The sequence below is a fragment of the Petromyzon marinus genome, chromosome 43 (assembly GCF_048934315.1).
Source record: "Petromyzon marinus isolate PM22_M1 ecotype Great Lakes invasive population chromosome 43, UKy_Petmar_22M1.pri1.0, whole genome shotgun sequence".
NCBI classification, from domain to species: domain Eukaryota; kingdom Metazoa; phylum Chordata; class Hyperoartia; order Petromyzontiformes; family Petromyzontidae; genus Petromyzon; species Petromyzon marinus.
The window spans coordinates 633496-655506 of NC_133709.1; the positions used below are offsets into that span (position 1 = coordinate 633496).

The window sequence follows — 22011 nt, forward strand, 5'->3', positions numbered from 1 at the left end:
CAATGCAAAAATAAATACCTGCAAAATTACCTCCTGAAGTAAGTTGAGACTCGTTTGGCTTTTATTTGAAACGAGTCTTGAGACTAATTTGAGACTTTCCTTGGTAAACAAGCGTAGCAACAATAATATTGAGAGATAGCAGTGGCTTGGCAAGGCCATCATCCAGCACTGGATTGATGACGGCTGATGATGATGGCGATGCAGTCTCGGCCAGGCTCCTCATCTCGCTACTGTGCCCGCAGGCGGCAGGCTAAACATCACGGCGGAGAACGACTGCCGGCGGCTGCACTGCTCACTGCGCGACCTCAGCTCACTGCTGCAGGCCGTGGGCCGCCTGGCGGAGCATTTCATCGGGGACGTGTTTAACGAGAGGGTCAGCGACGCGCTCTCTATCGTGGAAAGGTACGGAGCTTTCGAGGTCGGCGTTTGGTGCAAACAGCTGCGTGTGGCGTAGGGCATCCTCCGATTTCAGTGCCGTGATGCATTTGACCCCTGAGGCGTTTTGTGATTTTTTTTCAGCGCAGAGGCGGGCGTTCGCTGGCGAGCGACCGTGGTACCAATCGCGTGAAGCGATTGGTGTAATGGTTAGCACGCTGGACTTGCAGTCCAGTGACTACCGGTTTAATTTCCCGGTGCGGCAGTTGGGAACATTTATAAAATCCCCCCTGGCCTCTTTTCCCCGAGGTCCTGCTGTGTGGTGGGTTTAAGCGTGGGTACGCCCACCTCTCCTTTCACACCTGGTCAGTATATATGAGAGACCAAATGTCCTCTCGAGCTCCCTCTAGTGGAAGCCCGTCCAGCAGGGGCATGCGCAAGCAATTGCAAGCGTGCAGTTGTTTTCTTAACGAGAAATGTATCACGCGCCAGTGATTTGGGCTCATCACTGGAGCCTTGAAGATGGCTGCGGCGAACCAGAGTCGCATGTGCCTTGTGCCAATCCGTGCGTGCGTTATTAAAATTCCGCTGGAGTTTACTGGTTCTTATTTAACAACTCGAATATGATTGTGTGTCTTCCCATTTTATTCTCCTTGTCATTACCACAGGCTGGTGGAAATGACTTTGTACGGAACACAGACCAAGTTGTTTGCCATAGAGACTGCGGCACCATCTGTCCTTAAACCAGACCTCATTGACGTGTGAGTACTCCTAGAATTCTGTGAATGGCGCAGCGTATTGGAACCTCCCTTAATATGCCGTGGCAGTTCGCACGATACTTTTGCACCTTTTGAATAACTATTTTCGTTAGACTGCTATCACATACAGTGAGGGAAAAAAGTATTTAATGATCCCTTACTGATTTTGTATGTTTGCCCACTGACAAAGAAATGATCAGTCTATAATTTTAATGGTAGGTTTATTTGAACAGTGAGAGAAAGAATAACAACAAAAAAATCCAGAAAAAAGCATGACGAAAATGTTATAAATTGATTTGCATTTTAATGAGGGAAATAAGTATTTGACCCCTCTGCAAAACATGACTTAGTACTTGGTGGCTAAACCATTGCTAAAGCTTGTCAAACGGTGACTTTGTACAAATCCCTTCCTGCAGTTTTAATAAGTACAGTAATTTCCACAGTTTGTAATAAATTTCCTGCATGTAAAATTTCGATTGAAAGCTTTCGTGACTGCAATGATCATCTTCTTTGGTTCTTTCGGTAAAGTCACGTAGAATGAGAATAAAATAATAAATTGATAAAATAACACAATAATATTCTCACGACGTTTCGGCCACAACACAAGCGGCCTTCATCAGGTGTGTTGTGGCCGAAACGTCGTGAGAATATTATTGTGTTATTTTATCAATTTATTATTTTATTCCTGCATGTTGTGATTTTTTTTTACAAAGTCAGAATCCAGTTCCGGTGAGATGGTCTGAACTCACTGATGTTTGTCCCCCCCCCCCACCCCGTCCTTGGCTTGTGTGCGTCTGCAATGACTGTCGGATGACTGCAGGCATGCTCAGTCGCTCGCTGCACTGCAGGCTTACAGCCACTGGCTGGCCCAGTTTGGCACGGAGCTCCGGCGGCAAGGGCAGGACCAGAAGCAGTTTGTGTCTCTCGTCTCCACCGCCATGCTGGCCGTCGCTCCTCTGCTGGAAAACAAGGTGCGTGCCGATCACCTGCGCAGTGTGAAACACAACGGCGTCACGTTCCAGCCGACTCAAAGATAATTTCCCCATTTGGTATTCCCACTTGTGGCACTCGGGAAACAAGAGTCGGCGGTCGTGGGAATCCACTTTTCCCTCTGACGAGTTTGTAGAGTTATTTTGTTTTGCTTGTGCGCCACTGCCAATGCAGTATCACCAAATAATTCGCTTTTCCCCTTGAGTGCTTCATGTAAGAGCTACATTTTCCCAATTCAAGTACACACTTTATAGTTGGGATTCTCCAATGCATAGTCATCTGTATTCAACACATGCACAACCACTCTGGACATTGAACATTTGGAGCGGCAGGGTGGTGCAGTGGCAACACTCTTGCCTCACAGCAAGAAGTTCCATGGTTCGATTCCCGACATGGGCACCTTTCTGTGTTGGAGTTTGTATGTTCTCCCCCTGTTCTGCCTGGCTTCCCTCGGGGTTCTCAGGTTTCTCCATAGATAAAAACAATGTAAGCGGTATTGGCCAAACATCGCAATGCTGATATTTTGCTGACAAATTACTCAATTGGGATTGCACGTTTAAAAATAAATGCCTACAAATTAATCAATTGTGATGACGCAACCTCACCGAAAACCTGGCGCCACAGTCCTTAAAACGAGTCTCCACTTGGTGAGCCTTTCCTGGGCAAACAAGCAAAATGACAATAATAAGAATAATAGCATGTTGCACACCTGAGTATTATACTGTGCGCATTTTGTTTTATGGTAATGTGAGTGCTGCTGTAGTTGGTGGTTGTAACAGTTGACGTCGTGGACCGTGCGCTACAGGTTCCTGAGAAAATCCTCCTGTCGTCTGCGCATCTGCTGGTGTCCATCGCGTCGACCGTGCGACCCCCGTTCCTCGCCACTTTGCCCACCGTTCAGAAAATGTTTGCCAAAGTGTCGGATGGCTCGGTGTACCATCTGAACGCTGAGGTATGAATTCTTTGTGCAAAAGGTCATTTTCTTTTTTATATCAGTGTTTGTGTATTTAATAATTATCTTGACATTCTGTAGTTTTGGAAATCACCTGTTTAATTTATACCTATTTGAAACAATTTTGTTTGGAAATACTGGATGGAGTTAATGGTGGTGGTTTTAAATCCGTCGTGAAGCATTTTGAATATTAATAATTTAGCACATTGGATATTTGTGTCATATAGCGCAAGGGTACCGTGAAGGAAGGCGCTGTGTTTCACAGCTGGGGATGAATTTTCAACTGTCAAATTTGAACCATCACACTGACACACAGTGGCCTACTCTTTTCGAATGACATCGCAGGATCTTTAACTTCAACTGTGGAGCAGATGGCGTGTATTTTACCATTAAAATACCGGCAGTGTTAACCAGGGTGGCTGCTGGATTCGAATCGCGAACCCTCTGCAGCAAGCGGATGAACGGTTCTCCTGCTGGGCCGTGTCACCCAGCTGACAACAAGCCTCTGCGCTTGACTCCAATATCTGTTCTGTGTGCGTGTGTTTGTTGTCTCAGGCGCAAGTGCTGGTGTGCCGAGCGCTGGTGAGTGCACTGCTGCTGCCTTGGCCCAGCCTCGGCGATGGGGAGCAGCAGTGGGTTGTGCGCTCTTCCAACTTCTGCGGTCTGATTCAGACGCTCACGCAGCAGTACCGCGCACTCAAGAACAGCCTGCAACAGGACAAACTTTTGCTGGAGCCAGGTTAGATGTTTACATATATATAATAACAACTTTGACCCGTGGCACACCATGGGAAAGGGAGTCAAGGATATTATGTATGGAACAAGAAAAAGGAATGTGGAAACGGAAGGGATGCTGGGATGGAAGTCCCCAAGACGGACACAATTGTGGGTAAGACAACCTAATGTGTAATTACAAGTGCATATCGTCCGTTGAAATGTCTCGTCGGTGTGGCCTGGTGTGCAGCCAAGCCGGTTGTGCGGCGGACACTAGCGATTCTGCGGGACGTGGTGGAGAGCATATCGGAGGAGGTGACCAAATCTCGGCAGATTTGTCACCAAGCCATTCAGGAGTCGGTGCAGGTCACCCTTGTGCTCTTCCCGCTCTTCATCAGCCAGCCAGGTACAGCTGTGATGAGTCCTGACGGTGGGGGTTTTTGTTACTGTGGTAGGGTACACACATTTGGGAATTTAAAACAATAAATGTTGATGTCCTGGTATTCATTTTACGGGTGAAAGCGCAGCCCTGCATTTTATTGTTCACATCTCTCGAGACAGCTCTAGGTTCACCAATAAATGCAGCTCCTCATCTAGAGGCTATTTTGGCCTACTCTTCCATTCTGGGCAGATGTCTTTGGAAGACATGGGATTACACACGCTATGACCGCACGCAATCCCGCCAATTGGTTGTGCTCTAAACCCATTGATGCTGTTTGGTGGACAGAGCCCCCCGGGGGTTGGGGGGGTGTTAAGATAAATATGTCCATTGTTTCAACTTCCATGCCGGGAAATGTATCCGTAACTGCTGGATTGCAAATACAGTGTGTTAAACATTACACAAAGACATAATTCACGTTTTTTATATTTTTTGCTGTGCATTCATTTCGCAGTGCTAAGAAAATATCAGCTACGATGTTATACCCTTATGGGATTAACCTCACTCGTGTTTTTATCCTACTCTTGTCTCCAGATGTGACGGATGATATATTGACATTTTTCCTGAGCCTCTTCCAAGGGCTCAAGGTGCAAATTGGAGTGCCCTTCACAGAACAAACCATCCAGACCTTTCTCAACATGTTTACACGGTACAGCATCCCACATCCCCCACCCCACCTTTGCACAATCCGTGCAGGTACAGAGAGTACCTTGTGTGTACCGGCCTGTATAGCTATCTGTCACACTGATATTAGCGCATTCAACGGCGACGGAGATTTGATTCCTACTCATGGATGCTAATTGTTTTTGCCAACTGGCGAGTGCCACCTGCATTAGATAGTCATTTAGGCTGCTATCCTGTATAGCTAGATGGTGACACGCTTGTGCTGGGAAAGCACTTAATGTGTCGATGAATCAGCCAGCTTAGTAGTGGTAGTGTGTTGTACATAACCAGATGAGTACGTATGTATGTTGAACTTCTTTCGCACTGTGCTAATCGGAGGTGCGGGGGAAGGACAACAAACTAAAGAAAAAGAGTGCTCAATAAACAATTAAGTCTGTTTTTCAATAGCACGCAAGTTGGCAAGTATCCAGATTATTGTTGCTCAGTTTAGAGGGAACAGTTGTTGATGGCTGAAAAGCCGGGAGGGTTGCCAGTTAAAGCAATCACTGCTCCACCCCCCCCCCTGCTTTGCTCCGATAATCTGAGGCCAATGAGGAGTTGAGGTGACTATTGTAGATTTCTATTCCATCGTCTGCAGGGATCAGCTGGCCGACAGCATCCTGCACGACGGGAGCGCAGGCTGCTGTGTGGTGGAGAAGTTCCTCAAGATCCTACAGCTGGTGGCCCAGGAGCCTGGCGCTGCCTTCAAGGCCTTCCTGCCCAGCATTATCTCACTCTGCATGGATCAGCTGTACCCTATTGTGGCTGCGGTGAGTCACCCTCCTCTGCCGCTAAATGATTCATTTCCTGCATTAGTCTCCCAGCCCAAATGGTTGTGGCCCATTCGCGGCAGGGCTTTACGCACTGCTTGCAGAGTTCGTCCCGTGTCATTCTGCACGGCTGCACCACCATATGATGGACACTGCATTGCCAGTGGTTGCAGAAGCGCAATATTGTAAAACTCAAAACACAAATCAATAACTCGGGTCCTTCACACCATGTACATTTAAAACAAATGTTTATGCGCTATAAAAAAGGGCCACTGCCCAAAACGTCACATTATATACTTAAGGCCACAATGTTACGTGCGAGTATTTTGTTATTTCTGCCTTATTTTACCTTTTCCCATTCCAATGACGTTTTCTTCCGATTGGGAAGAAAACTAAAATAACTTTATCGGTACCGAGGCTCCCACAATGCTATGCGCGAGGGCATGTGACACAGTTTGACGCACGTTATAATAGTGCGGTCGTGTCGCTACAGTTCTCTGCGGTCTTGAAAAAATGGCGCAATGCTCAACTTATTCTTAGTTTTTTCGGTAAAGTCACGTTGAAGAGAAACAACTAAATAATAAAATATATATAAAACAATAAAAAAATTCTCACGTTTCGAAACGTCGTGAGAATTTTATATATATTTTATTATTTTGTTGTTTCTCTTCAACGTGACTTTACCGAAAAAACTAAGAATATGAATTACTGCAGTCACGAAAGCTTTAAATCAAAATGCTCAACTTCTTTCACGTTCCGAGAATTCAACGGTGAACGGGACCCACCCTGCAACTTGCAGACGTCTCGGAATGGGAAAGGGTTAAATTGGTGTAGCAGAGTGGACCGGTTGAGCGCGTCGTGTGCGCCGTCCAGGGTGGATGTGTAACTCGCAGCCTCGTGTGGTTCCTCCTCTCCCCCTCGACAGCGCTCGTCGCCGGACATCAAGGCCGAGCTGTTTGAGCTGCTGTTCGAGCTGCTGCACCACAACTGGCGCCACTTCTTCAAGACGGCCGTGCTCGCCACCATTCAGAGGGGCGGCCACGAGGAATCCATGGAAAACCAGGGACAATTTGTGGCCATCATGCAGGTACCGACTACCTAGAGCACAACCAGATTCCCGGTGTCGTGATTGGTTCCATCGTTACGGCACTTTAAGCCTCGTTCGATTGGCATTTGCAAAGCAATTGACGAAATGTTACGAGTAGCAGTGCATAATATTTTTTGCAATTCTTACAAACATTTACATGTTTAACAGAGATGGATTTCCTTTTGAAAGTGGACTGCAAATAAAATAATTTGTAATGCACTGGTAGTGAATGTGTAGTCGTATTTACTTGTTTGCGTGTGTCGCTTTTTTCAGGCGTTTGGGCAATCCTTCTTACAGCCTGACATCCACATCTTTAAGCAGAACCTGGCCGCCCTGGAAAGCCTCAACGCCAAACATAAACTATACCATAAGGTGCACACTCTCTACCCTTACCAGCCGCATGCTGTCCATTTACTCTGACCTGTGTTCAATGGTGTAAGCCACGTTTATTCACCAGTAATGATGATTTATTTATGTATTGCTTGCTTGTGTGTGATTCCTGAGTCTGGCACAGGCCCATTTCATCATGAAGGTACCAGTTTTATGACATGAATGTCTGTATCCCTGCAAATTCTGATCTGTCTCTCTACCCCTCCCCGCCTGCATACACAGACGATATTCCGCACGTCGATGCTCTTCCAGTTCCTGCACGTGCTGCTGCAGGTGCTCCTGCACCGCTCGCACGACCTGCTGCAGGATGAGATCGCCGTGGCGCTCTACAACATGGCCTCGGTCGACTTTGACGGCTTCTACGCCTCTTTCTTGCCACACTTTCTGGAGACGTGCGACGGCGTGGACATGGCACAGAAGGGCACGCTCGCTGGGAACTTCAAGATGGACAGGGTGAGTTATTTGGCATTGCACAGCTCCAATTTTCTCGTCGAGGAGCATAACCCATCAGACAAACTCCGGCCGAACTCGCAGCGGCTTTTGGCGATCAGCGAATAAAGACGGTCACTGCATCGCGTGCTTTGAGATGCGCTTTTGTGGCCGTCTGGAACACTCTTCTGAAATTAGGAAGCCACTGGAAGGATGCACTTTTTAAATCTAAATGGAAAACTTTTCTTTAGCACTGCTTTTTATGTTAATGCCTTGTCTTCCCCTGCACCTCTGATTAGCACGGTTGGTTGTGTATTTTCCAAAGAAGTTCAACATTCATACCTACAATTAACACTTAACTTAGAATTACAATTCTTCAGCTTTATGACCAACAGAATATCCCTTGATAGCCTCTTTTCACAAACGAGTATATTAAATAACGCTTACTAAACTATTCTAACCTGCAAAACAACCAATCAACAAGTGAATATTAAACTGTATCACATGCATGCGTGTGCTGATATCACCTACTTAAGGACCCTGATCAGGAAGCTCATTTATGCTAGCGCTGAACTTCTGGTCACACCTGCTGATGCTGGGTGTAATCTCGAGTGAAACGGCAAAATGCTGCTTGCCTTTCACCATTCTTGTTTGTTGAAACACCAAATCAATTGGTTTATTTGCCCTCGTGATAACTGTATTTGATTTAATTTTGATTTAAAGCTTTCGTGACTGCAGTGATTCATATTCTTGGTTTTTTCGGTAAAGTCACGTTGAAGGGAAACAATAATAAAATATATATAAAACAATAAAATTCTCACGACGTTATGAGAATTTACGTCGTGAGAATTTTATTGTTTTATATATATTTTATTATTTTATTGTTTCCCTTCAACGTGACTTTACCGAAAGAACCAAGAATATGTATTTGATTGGTTTTGTCAGGTGGCTTGAGGGTCGGAGCTGAAGATTAACATTGCACACACCATCTAACAATTTTTTTTCATATTGGTCCTGAAAGCCTTTTATATTAATGGATATTCTGTTGGTCATAAAGCTGAAGAATTGTAATTCTAAGTTGTGTTAATTATACTAGTTGCTTTAATTAAAACAATATTTAAAATTTTCAAATATTGTTTGAGTTTTAAACGCGTGGCTTTAAAGTTTATTTTCCATCACATTTTTGAGTGCTATTTTTGCAAAGTTGTGTTTGTCTTGTTATTGACCTTTCAGAGAAATGGCAATTATCACGGAGGAGTTTGTAACTTAGGAGTTCGGAAGGTGCTTTAAATCAATGTTAACGCTTTCCTGTGTTTAACGTTTGCAGGATTTGCCATCATTCACGCAATGCGTACACAGGTTTGTCAACGACCTTCGCTACTACAGGCTGTGCAATAGTAGCTTGCCTGCTGGAACCGTCAAGTTTTAATGCCGAGGGGGGAGGATGAAAACTTAGAAGTATCGTCCAAACAATGTGTTTGAATTGAAGCGCAGAATAAGCCACAAGCAGCAGTCCTGCTATTAACTGAACGTCATCCAGCAACACCCACGAGGGTGCAGCTCTTAAATGCCCCTCCTCCCCTGCATGTGACTGCAGGTGAGACACTCGTCAATGTATTTTGAAATTTAATTAAAAAAAACATGGTAAGAACAATGAAAACGGAAAGCGGCAGAGAAATATTTGGGGCGACAGATTTTTTTTTCGTGATGGGAAACGTGCCGTTTTGTGATGGACAGTGGCCCGTCTTTGATCATCGGTAGCAGAAAAGTTGCCAAGTCTGAACTGCCAAGCGTGGAGGAAGAAACTGGCAGTGTTAGAGGAAGAGGCAAGGGCTGCTCATGGCCGGTTTTCTTCGGCTGTCGTTTTCCTCGTGTTGCCGCTGCGCAAGTGAAGAGGGGAGGAGGTTGCACGCGAAACCGCTGAGAACGTGTCGCTTTCTCATGGTGTGCTGCGGGCCGTACCAAGCTGTAGACACCGTGTATGCCAACTGAGCCGCCACCGTTGGAATTCAGCCTTCTAATGTTCACGATGGTCGACGTTATAAAAAGAAGTTCTACAGAAAAATACGGCAGTGAATTGCTATCATTCCTTATTTTCTGCGTTTATAAACGGTTTGCTGAATCAAGAACTTGTGATCGCTTACGTTCATGGTGGGAGACCAGTGTTATGAAGACCTGTATCAAAACTTGATTAATTCTCGCTTTGTTTTGTAAAACTAAAACCCCATTCCAGGTCGTGTGTGCCTATCACGCATTAGCATATGTAAATGAGTGACAGTGTTGGGTTGCTGGAGATATGAAAAAAATAAAATCCCTTTTAATAACTTGAGGAAAAATTATTAAAAAAAGTAAAAAAAAAATTTGGAGGGAAATCTTCACAATGTGAAAACAAAATGTGAGTGAGCAGTGTGACATGAAAATGGCCTCATTTTTCGATAATTCAGTTTAGCAAATAATTGTATGGACTTGCTACTGCGATGAGTGGAAAATTTTACAAAAGCAGTTCACCTGACAATTTGAAGTTGCAAACTGGGGCCATTGTTTATTTTTTTGTAAAATTAGCGCCGTTTGCTTATTTCTTTTTTATTACGTCTACTGGGTCCAACAAACATTATCTTGATTGTGATGCAATTTGTGTTTGAGAGGAATTGTATACGTGTTCACTTTTGTTCAGCACTTGTACACAAGGCACCAAACAGCACTGAAATGATGCACGAGGATATGCAGCTGTTGGCGGAAACGATGTTGGTGTTGTGCAAACACGCTTTGCTTTGAGCTCAGATTCCCAACTGTTCCCCCCCAGTGTGCCATGCCAGGGGCCATCGGTTATTTTGCGCGCACACGTCCAAGTAAGAAGCGACCGTATTGTGCGCAGGTATTTATAAAGCCGGGAGGAGCCATAAGAACTTTGTGCCGATTTCTGTTGGGAAGTACTGTACGGCCACTGCACTTCCTTGCAGAAATCCAGGAGAGTTGGTGCAGAGAGGGGGGGGCGGTGCGTGCTTCACGAGGCTCAGGCTTGTTCTCTCATTTTAGCTTTAACGTCGTCATTTGTGTCTGTGCGCAGAGGGCCAAAATGAGAACGTGAATTAAAACGCGAGGTCCCTTTTTCAGTTGAGCTTTTGTTTCTCTCCCATTAATCAATTCTTAAAGATAATGCAACTTTCCTTGGATTTGACAGCAAGAGGCAGCCAGTCTAAAGCATCTTGGTGTATCCGTTTAATACCAGACCACCTATACGATGATCACTTGTGTTTTTTACTTAAGCCAAGAGAAGCCGTTTGAATGTGTTTTTGGATTCTATTTTGATTTCTTTAAAAAAAAGAGCACGGTCTCCATGGTAAACCATATATTTAGAGTAGTGTCTTACGCTTGCTATGTCACTTAACGTATAATACGTGTACATTCTGCATATTTTATTGTGACTCGATCGCAACATTTTGCAGCGTAATACGTAGCTGGGCAATAATTTAAATTATTAAGTTCTGTAATAAAATTGTTGTTATTGTGAGGCCAAAATGCCACGAGAAATATAAGACTGGTGCAAAAAACACGGGAGTACGGAGCAGTGAACGGAAAGGGCGCATCGTCAACGCTCAATGTCTTGGTCAATCAAGCCGCCCCCTACCCTCCCCCCCCCCCCCCGGCGTATTATCAGGTAATGAGTTGCTGTGGGGAAATTCTTGTAATACAAGGTGATCCATTTATAGATTCGATTATAATAAAACATGGTATAAATAAAAAATTGAGATGGTAGGGGCGTGCAAAGGATGAGGAATGGCTGACCACAATCGGGGGTGGAGTAGTGGGGGTTGGGAAAGGGGAGGGAAGAGAATGGAGAACAGGTTAAGTTTTGAGAGAGGAATGGATGAGGGAGGTTAAGGACTGCTTATGTGTAGACTGTGAAATCAATGTTCTATATATCTCACTATTTTAGTGGGATAGCTGTAAATGGATCCCCCCTGTGTTAGGGGGCTGTGGAATGGCTTGCCGGCTATGCTTGGAAGACGCCTCCCGGTTTGTTCCACTTGAATCTCGATTGCGTTGTATCTAAGTGACAAGAGGCCAATCAGGTGCGGGAAATATGAGTGTTCAATCGGATGAAAATTGTACATGAAACAAGTGCTCGTGTTTAATAAAACTCACCACTTTCGGATATTTAGTTTTTTTTTCACGAGTGCTAGACTCACAATCAGAAGGTTATTAGTTCACATCCCAATCGGAAGTCAACCACCTTATTCATCCTGGGGTCAAGGAAATGTGTGTACCATTGTGGCAGGTCAGCTGTGGTCATTATATGGATGTACTGGCTACGTTAATGTGGACTTTCCACCTGTGATGCAGAATGCCAATGGAAATGGCAGGGAGGATCTGACTTTCACTTGGTATTTAAAAGGCGTATGAATGGGGAAAAAAATATCCCCATTCAAACCATAAAATGTTTTACGATGTCAGGATTAAAATACTAAATTATATTTGGTCTGTTCACTTAGTTGGTTGAGCAGATTCCATTTCCTTAGATGCAATTGGCCAAATGCAAGTCAGCATTTTTAATCTGCTCATTTTAATCCCCAGTATTCCCCGAGACAATTGTCGCATTAATTGGCTTGGGCACTTCGCACAGTGTTGTGCACGTGCAGCAATAACAGTGGTTGATGTCACTTCGGAGCAAATCACGGGGCTGTACGGAAGACTCTTGCAGTTGTGCGTGAGGATGTCTGTTGATGTGGCTTTTCGAAACCGATTGAATGTGCCAACATGACTAAACATATCCTAAATTCTACTGCAGATCGTTTGACAAACATGCATTTGGCTGAATGGGTCATCACAAAGTGCTCCATGGTTTCGGGTGAAGTAAAACGAGAAATATAATTCGAGTTATGCCAGCTGTTGAGCTCGCATGTCAGGAAATACATGACAGCGTCCCCGAGGTTGGTGGAAAATGCCCGCAGTGCCCTACCAGATGTGTCCCATGAATCTACGAGGCTGTGTAGCCAGTTCACTGTTTGTTGAGACGACGAACAATGTGGAACACGAGTCAAGGTTGCTGACATGTTGCAGGATACACCATTGCAAATCACAACGCGTGAAGAAACGCGTGCATTCGCGCGGCAAACAGTTCTGAGAACAAGCTCGCAAAATAAGTTATCCTGATATTAAAGTGCCGTCTTCATATGCCATGGTAATTACAGTGCTTTTGTTCAAAGAGCTTACGATGTAAGGTAGAAAAAAAATGAGTTATCGGAATGTACAGCTCTGTAATCGCGTGCGTAAGTTTCACGGCATAACGGGGCAAACAATCTGGCCCTGACAATGGTAACGCAGCCTGCATTCACATTCATGTTTTGACTCTTGGTTTTTTATGTTGGGTTTGTGATTGGTGTTGGGAATAATTCCCCTGGCCTCAAGGCTGCACAGCAGCGTCTATTTCTCTTGCTCGGATATCCACTGCTCCATCGCATTGACCGCAATCGCTCGTTGCTGCAAATGCTCGGCTGTGTCTGAAAATCAGAAGACATGTCCCTCGAGTGCTGGACATTTGCATCTCACGTCTTAATGTTGTGAAATACCTAAGGTACTAACACAATAGTTCTGTGAATATTTTGTAATATGAGGTTAAGTTTGAGTTTTCCAAATGTCTGTGTGCCATTTAAGCAAGTTCTTTTTTTAAGCATGCTCCTCGCAATTAAAATAAAAGTACAGATAAAAAAACACTTTCGTGTGTTTTAAACAGGCAACACATTCCAATAGAATTAGCAGACTGAAACAGTGCCTTCATTCTTAAGAAAGAAAAGTTGGATTATTTTTCACTTATTTATTACTCTGCAAGGGAATTATTATGCAATTGAAAAGCAGATAACGAGACAGCTGGATGACATGGGTTACAACAAACCCATTGGTTTGTCGCTTTGGCTGCGTTGACAGTGGTTCTGAGTGTGCTGTGGCCCGCTCGACTTCGAAGCTCGTGGTTATTTCGGTTGCTCACCACGTGCTGCTCCACCACTGATCAGGACCAACTTTATTGTTATTTTAATATAAAACATCTCAAATGTATTTTTTTAAAGCATTCTTTTGAACACTGGAGAACACAGCTGCTCTGGGATAAAGCAATTTATCCATTGCTAGCGTGGCCACCGCGAGCAGTTTATTAATGAGTCAATGTCCTCGAATTGACTCGTGGTCTGATTACAAAGGCATGCTTCACTTCTTCAATTAGGGGTATTTGGTTCACATGAACGATCGCGTTAATTCAGCTTCATTGAGCAGCGGGCGATAAGGAGGAGCAATTGAACGGGGATTCGCATTTGAACAGGAGGCCTGCTCATGTTTTGTCTCGGCTAATTTGAAGGCGAGTTATTGCTGCTGATAATCAAGCCCAAGATCAGCCTGTATGTATGTTGACCTTTCGCACCGTACGGAGCCAACCGTGCTCATCGGAAGGTGCGGGCGAAGAAACATGGAGACCTACAAAGGAGTCCTTTCATACGAAGCCAGTTTGATGCGTGGATTTTTAAATGTATCATCAGCAGTATGTTGATTTGTTTATGCTGAAGATTACCGTAGTAATCACCCTATGGCCATTTAAAATCTGATTAACTTATTGCAGGTAATCAATACACTACTTAGACACCGAACTACATGCTGGCAATGGGTTCCCACCACTCTGAAAGGAAGCGTCAAAGCGACGCCAGATCCTTCCCATCACGCCGGTATTGTCACATTACGTGTCCAGGGCGAGTACTTTAGTTAAGCATCACGCACCAGCAACACATTTTCGTGAATCCAGACCACTTGCACGTGAGACGAGCAGGGCCCTCCTGAACGGGGGTCTTGGGACCCGAGCTCGGCTTCTGGATACACGTCGAGGTTTTCCGCAACCACAATTGCCGACAGCACGATTTTCTTTTCGTGAATTTTGTCCATTCTCGGAATGATGCCTCGAGGCCAGTTCCCTGGACCCGGTGCACGATGTGAACGCACACACAGCCAGCCGGGAGACGACGCTTTGCAATTTCGCCTCCGCTTATTTTTGTGAGGCAATTGCAGAGCTGCACACAATACGTGGCAACCTCTGGCTCTCAAAGCCACCCCGTATCCACTCCGCTGCTCCGCATCCCAATTGCTACGACCGTGTCAGGATGATGGGCTACATATATAGTGGGCCCGTATTATCCGTGTATAATTTTTGCAACAAAAAAATATTGCAGTTGTACCCCAAGACCTTTGGATTAAAAAATGAATGTGCTATGAAATGTGGACGCGCCATATATTTATTTAATAAGAGCGGCAGCATAGGTTGACTGCATAAATAATTCACTGGGGAAGAATTAGAGCAACGTGAGCAACGCTATTAAACGTGACCTCTCCCGCCAGGTGAGAGCGCGCGTGCAAATGGAATTGAGACAATCGACACGAGGGGTTGCTGGCTCGCCTAGGGATGGGAGCACTGAATGCCGAAATGCTGTGGTCCACACGCAAGGGAGGTTTAACTCCGCACCACTCCAGATTATCACAGCTAATATACAAAAAAACGAATGTGGTGTACATTACTCTTTTTTATCTCTAGTCTGCCTCGTGTACAAAATGTCAATCCAATCAAGAAATAAGGCCACCCCATGTCTTTCATACTAGTGAACACTCATTAATAGGCCGATAACACCTTATACAGAGAGGATCGCAGAGTTTGGGAGGGAGAATTTAGCCCCAGCTCACTGCTTGTGGCTGCCTTTCCCGCTTGTCTGGTTCCTCGCGCCTCTCGAGTCGTTCCCCCTCTCTCTTTCAGAGTGAGCGAATGCTGTGCACGTCACAAGGCGCAATGATTATCTTCTCCTGAACCAGGCTGGTCAGTGCGGGATGGTGAGGGAGCTCAGACCACTTTCGATTTCACCTCGCCACCGATGTTAACCGTGGCCAGAGCACAAACTCGCTTCACCGGATTATTAGCGCGGGGCACAAATTAACTCACCACTGACACACCCCCTCCCCTCTTCCATTCAACCGGCACTGACCAGTAAGGTGAGGTATGGTCAAACAACCCCCTGTAGCGGACATGGCATGGGGAGGCCCGCATTGACAAAGGGCTGCACGTGCACGAGCCAAAGTGCAACTCTACTCACCACGACAAACACTATCGATCCATTTTGGAACAGTGTTCTCTATCCGCATGCCAAGTCCGCCCCCACCACCGCTCTGGCAGTTCAGCCAAAAATCCAAGGTGGGGGGGGGGGGGGCAGTGCAATGATATTAGCGCAAGCAGCAGAAGACTCTGTATGGCGTAGCCCGATGTGGACAGGTCGTTCTGCCGTCTCTGCAAGTCGTGGTTGGTGTCGGACGGTGCCTTGGTGAGTAATGGCATTGTAGTCGGTGACGGTGGGGGCAAGCATCGATGCGGGAGTATCGATAAACAACTCGGCAATGGGTTTGCTGCATTGCTGTGCTAAAGCACCGCAAAACCCGCAGCCTATAACACATGTTCTTGCTGGTAATGTTGTTGCTGGTAATGTTGTTGCTGGTAATATTGTTGCTGGTAATGTTGCTGGTAATCGTTCAACTCAAGTATGAATCGGGCTCAAAGCTGCTTAGCTTCTCATACGAGACCGGGCAAAATTTTGGGCAATGTTATTTGGCCCACTGGCTCTATGTGCACGCACATAAATACCTGTAATGTACAGATTTGTATCAATCCTCTGCTGCATGGTGCAGGCCTATCCCATGCCGCTGAGCCACACTTGACACCTTGGCCAGTGCAGGTTGGTGAAGTGGGGCAGGGGAGGGGGGGAGCCATGGACCGGTTCAGAAATTGTTCGCCGCTGAGGTTCGAGGCTGTTCAACACGCGCTGCCCAAACAATTTGCCACTACTCCTCCGCGTACGCAGTATATATGCACAACGAGCAAGAATTCTCTCCTCAAACCTATTCGACCCACGTGAAGTCCAATGCGGTCTAAACATTTAAGATTTTTTTTCTGCTCACCTGATTTACCTTCGACTCCTTCATCCACATACAAATAAAATCCCCACGAAAACCGACCCCAGTGTGTTGCCGAGTCTTGGAGTCTCACTCCGTTTGAATCGTTTGCATTTGGCCAGCTGCTCCGCTTGCAGTACTCATGCGGCATGGCCTTCCTGAAATATTAATTCGCTAAAAAAACGTCATTGCACAATGCTCAATAAATTTGTGCCAGCATCCACCTGGGAATAAAGTCGGCAAGTTTAAACTTTTAATGGAGCTTACGATGGCTTATTTAGCTCAAACGAGCAACACCACGGGCATGGGACAGTGGATTGCGCAATCACGCTTGAACCCTGCAGGCCATCAGAGTTCGATTCCTGGCCAAGGCGACTCGTGCAAATGAAACTCGTCCTGGACTCTTTGAGTTCTCCGCGAGTGAACGAGAACGCACCTGAACGGAGTTGCGAGGGTTATTATACTGGGGGTGCTTCAACATTTATTTTAACACTTATATGGGGCTATCGTTTTGAAAGGAAAAAGAACGGATCATACACTGTGACATGATAACAAATGTATGTTAATAGCTTCAAAAAGGTAAAGAGTCTCCACTTGTTCGTCATCGTTGTTAACACGTGGCCTGGAATCCTCCTCAGGTGGTCTCCAGAGCCCGGAGGCAGCAGCACATTTCTTGTGGTATTATTGAAAAGTCTCCGAAGTGTTAACATTTTTTTGAAGCAACCCCCCGTTTTTTCACCCTGCCTTGGCCAATGCGAGGAGGTGCGTGCAAGAAATGCGCCGATGTTGTACGTGGAGAGAGAGAGATGATGTACGTGGAGAGAGAGAGAGATGTTGTTGTACGTGGAGAGAGAGAGAGATGATGTTGTACGTGGAGAGAGAGAGATGATGCGGAGACCATCGCTCGTGTATTTGTTTGGTATTCTCCGCCATGACGCTCATTATTAGTTTGTGTTGTGAAACGTAATCAGACAACCCACAAAATCAACGTGGTATGATGTTGCCTTTACACAGCAGTGAATTGACAAATCGCTGTAAATTATTATAACCGAATTGAAGCTGTGAGAGTTGGTGAAGATTGCGAGTGCATGTCGGCAAAGCAAGTGGAGGAGGCGGTTCTGGCCACTGTACGCCTCAGATAGTCCGGCTATTTACAAAAAAAAAGCCGGACTGACAGATATAGAAACCCCTTGGGTTCACGAAATCTGCAAACTGAGCAGCCGGCTACGAATGTCAAGGTTCTGTCTTCATCGTCAGGGACTGCACGGAATTTTATTTGATTTGGATGACAGCCAGAACCACAGCCTAAAAAAAAAACACAAAATACGTCAAGAAAATCAAAGAAGTGCGAGCGCGGAACAACTGAACATTGTAATTTTCAAGCCAATTAATGTCCGTTTGTGTGAACTTTAGTGCAACTTATTAACACAACGGTGCACAATCCCAGAACAATGCCAATAGCGCTGTTGGTGTCACGTGACAATGATCCTCCAGCAGCACTCTCACGGTGGTGCATCGTCATCACGCAGCACAGAACCGCTCCTGAAATGTCTTCAAGTGACATTGTTTCAAAAGATCTGTCCTAACTATCTGTGTAGGACAGAGTCTACACATACATTGCAGTACGCATGAACTTTTAGTTTTTACTATCGTCAACTTATTAACAATACTGACAATTTACCCGGGAAAGCTTCGCGGAGCAACAACTCTTTCTTGTTCAGATGATGTTTGACCAATACCAAGATAGAATTGTGCTCCGAGTAGGAGGAACACGGGGAGGACTCCGATAAAGTGAATCCCCAGGAAGGGGTCGACACTCAACACCGCCCTCTCCCGGACACATCTGGGAGCCTCACGCCTCCTCTCACATGAGACCACTCCTTTTGGGTCCATCAATCCGAACTCCAGCCCTGGTAATGATGCAGGAATTACCCAACAGGTAATGGATATCCATTGTGATTGACATGCAGACATTAACCCGCCTTCGCACCTGATTGGTTCGCAAGTGATGACATCACATTCATCCCCCGTCATTGTCAGACCGAAACAGGAGGATTTCTCCACAACTCTGGCTGTTGCCAGTTGTAATTACTTGCAAAACGTCGTACTCGAATTGTAAACGTTGTGGGTTTACTCTCCAACACACACAAGTGTGCTGAACTAGTAACTAATTGGCATGTTCTGTTCACGTGACAAACTTTACTAATTGGCTGTTGGGTAGTGGCCGGGTTTAACGACACATTTATATTTACGCGATCTAGCGCTAACACCTTGATTATGAACCCTGATTAGCGTCTCACATACAGCGCAATGAGCCCGGGTTCATTCAGGGTGATCCGCATCTTATTAAAGCCACCGTAGAACATATGGGTTTAATGAAGCTTACGCAACTGCACCACCACCATGTCACTTTAGCTCCCCACCCAGGTTCACGCTCGTTGGCGCTGTAGGGGCGAGATGTTAACTCCCTCGCCTGGTATGCAGGAGGATGTGGGTTCTATCCTGCGGTCGTGTGGATTTTCCTCCGGGTCCTCTGGTTTTTCCCTCCACATTTATAAACATGCGCTTAGAGTATTTGGCTGCTGTAAGTTTCTACATGATAAGTCGCCACTTCTACTGAGCTATCATTTGTGGCCAGGTCACTTCTGAAAAAGCTCAGTGGGCCTCACCTGGTAAAATAAAACAAAATGACAGTGTACGGTGGCCCGCACACAACGGATCTAACCCCCACCCCTATCCAAGACGTGCAGCCAGGCCTGGTGCAAGCTCAAGGTTCGGAGTAACAAGATGCCTCAATTGCACGGGTCGGCAATCGAGGCATGTTGGCTACGTACGGTGCGAAAGAAGTTCAACATACGTACGAACAACTTGCTTCATCTTTGCAGAATTCACACGCGGACGACGCCCACCCAGACTGTGTGCACCCATCGCAATTCCGTTCACATCTAGCTAACGAATCGAGGACACGGCCCACACCTTGGCCTCGCCAAGCTGAACGTCGGTGAACCTCGTCGTGCCGCGTGCCGGCTGAGAGTTCCCCGTCGACGAGACGTTTGATCGTCTCACGCGCGCCGCATCCACGTGCCTCAAAAAAGGGGGCTCTCGCGAGGAACCGTGGCAAGCCTCCTTCGTTTTGCCCCAAGGCACCATCACACGTCCGCCGTGGAGTTAGTTTGAGCGCTTTTTGTTGTTGTTAAGAGTTCTTGCCGAGCCATATTTCAAACTGGCCTTTATCTTGGCAGACCAAACGTGTACACGTGGCGTCCAGGAGAAACTGGTCAACGAAGAAGCTGGACATGACCAAAATAAATACGATTATGCAAAATAGCGCAGAGTGGCAATGCTTTAAACATGTGTGCAGTGTAGACACATGCTTCCCGAATAACAGTTAATCACACTCAAGCCTCTTTGTAAATGCCGAGACTGATGGCAACATTGCGCGAGACAATGAATGCTGTGACAGTGTACACACGTGCAGATTTAGACAGCAATTCATATTCAGCCCATTGTCTATTCACTGCTGGATGTAGACCTGTCATGGGTGTTGTTGCATGATACTTCAGGTTGGTGAGGAGTAGCCCAGGATGGGTACACAGGCAAGGATATACGACGAGAGTCAAATACAACTACACGTGAAGCTATAAAAAATATCCACAGCGTCGCATGAAACTGCAATTGAGATGTGAGAGGGAAACAAGGACGCGAGGAGCGATGGAGTTTGGGGATCCACACACAGACGGCGTGAGACCCACACGAGGAGTGCACTCGGTACAGCGCACTCCAGCACTGCGGGTCTCTGTGCGAGTCTGTGGGTCTCCGTGGGTCTCCGTGCGAGTCTGTGGGTCTCCGTGCGAGTCTGTGGGTCTCCGTGCGAGTCTGTGGGTCTCTGTGCGAGTCTGTGCGAGTCTGTGGGTCTCCGTGCGAGTCTGTGGGTCTCCGTGCCAGTCTGTGGGTCTCCGTGCGAGTCTGTGGGTCTCCGTGCGAGTCTGTGGGTCTCCGTGCGAGTTTGTGGGTCTCCGTGCGAGTTTGTGGGTCTCCGTGCGAGTCTGTGGGTCTCCGTGCGAGTCTGTGGGTCTCCGTGCGAGTCTGTGGGTCTCCGTGCGAGTCTGTGGGTCTCCGTGCGAGTCTGTGGGTCTCCGTGCGAGTCTGTGGATCTCCGTGCGAGTCTGTGGGTCTCCGTGCGAGTCTGTGGGTCTCCGTGCGAGTCTGTGGGTCTCCGTGCGAGTCTGTGGGTCTCCGTGCGAGTCTGTGGGTCTCCGTGCGAGTCTGTGGGTCTCCGTGCGAGTCTGTGGGTCTCCGTGTGAGTCTGTGGGTCTCCGCGTGAGTCTGTAGGTCTCCGTGCGAGTCTGTGGATCTCCGTGCGAGTCTGTGGGTCTCTGTGCGAGTCTGTGGGTCTCCGTGCGAGTCTGTGGGTCTCCGTGCGAGTCTGTGGGTCTCCGTGCGAGTCTGTGGGTCTCCGTGCGAGTCTGTGGGTCTCTGTGCGAGTCTGTGGGTCTCCGTGTGGCACGTCTAGGAGTTTGAGAGTTTTGGTTCTGACTGAACAAACACTGTGGATAGGTGAAGGACCTCGTAACGTGTGTCAGTGTGCATTAGAGATGAACTTGGCCCAATGAGTCACCCTCCAAGTTGACAGCGGAGGTGATAACCGGTCTTGGTGTAAAGATGACAGTGATGAGTGGAGACGTTGGTTTGTGAAATCAAATGTAAGGTGGAATGAATAACGGGATTTAGCAAATCCCAAGTGGTGTTGAAAGTTGATTTGTACCTGTCAGCAAAGTCTAGCAGAGGCAAAGAGGGAGCAGCTACCCGATGTTTCCGTGTAGATGAGATTAGAAACAGGATTTGTTTCTGTAAAACGTCCTCTCGTCATTCTTCATTTAGCATTACAATTTTCGATGTGAGCTTTGAAGTTGGGATGGCACTTGAGTCGGATGCCAAGAGGCTTGTACGAAGGAACATTTCAGTTGCTGTGCTGCAGAGAGAGAGTGGCTCTGGACAAAGTGCCTTCGGCTCTCAGCTGCAGCAGAGTTGGGCCTCATGACAGCCACCACACCTTGTAACTGGCTTGCATTCAAGCAGAGATTCAAGGCTAATACGTTCTTTTGAATAGGTCATAAAATAATCTCGTAATGTATTTGTTCAGAGTCTAATGTAGATCCTGGGGTGTCGAGAATCATACGGTCGGCATAATGTTGAACTGCAGAGATATTTGATGCTGTATATTTTTAGTAGATTGGGAATGAATGAGGACCGAGCACAGAGCCAGTCTCGTGCTGGGGATGTCAGGGCACTGGCACTGCGCTTAGAAATCCCGCAGCAACGCCGCCTGGTCCGGCAGCATTGTAGGTGTTGCGTATTGCAAGAACAGTTTCTCCTTCTCTAATTTCTGAAGTAAAAGAGCTTAGGGGGACGGAACATTTAGGGCTGCGTGTGGGAGAGCGGGACAACGGAGACCGCTGGTTTCGTACAGCGTCAAC

At 46.5% G+C, this 22011-nt stretch overlaps 1 protein-coding gene across 1 annotated transcript in view; it reads left to right on the forward strand.

Annotated features, from left to right (window-relative positions):
- XPO6 (exportin 6) overlaps window positions 1-11729 on the forward strand; it is a 31789-nt gene extending 20060 nt beyond the window's left edge. The window contains exons 14-25 of the mRNA XM_032970073.2: window positions 243-402; window positions 1044-1136; window positions 1954-2104; window positions 2929-3075; window positions 3631-3814; window positions 4040-4195; window positions 4763-4877; window positions 5490-5661; window positions 6587-6748; window positions 7022-7120; window positions 7361-7591; window positions 8895-11729. Of these exons, the coding sequence (XP_032825964.1) occupies window positions 243-402; window positions 1044-1136; window positions 1954-2104; window positions 2929-3075; window positions 3631-3814; window positions 4040-4195; window positions 4763-4877; window positions 5490-5661; window positions 6587-6748; window positions 7022-7120; window positions 7361-7591; window positions 8895-8996 (1772 nt within the window). The 3' untranslated portion in view covers window positions 8997-11729. The remainder of the gene's footprint in view (window positions 1-242; window positions 403-1043; window positions 1137-1953; window positions 2105-2928; window positions 3076-3630; window positions 3815-4039; window positions 4196-4762; window positions 4878-5489; window positions 5662-6586; window positions 6749-7021; window positions 7121-7360; window positions 7592-8894) is intronic.
- Window positions 11730-22011: the final 10282 nt, after the last annotated feature.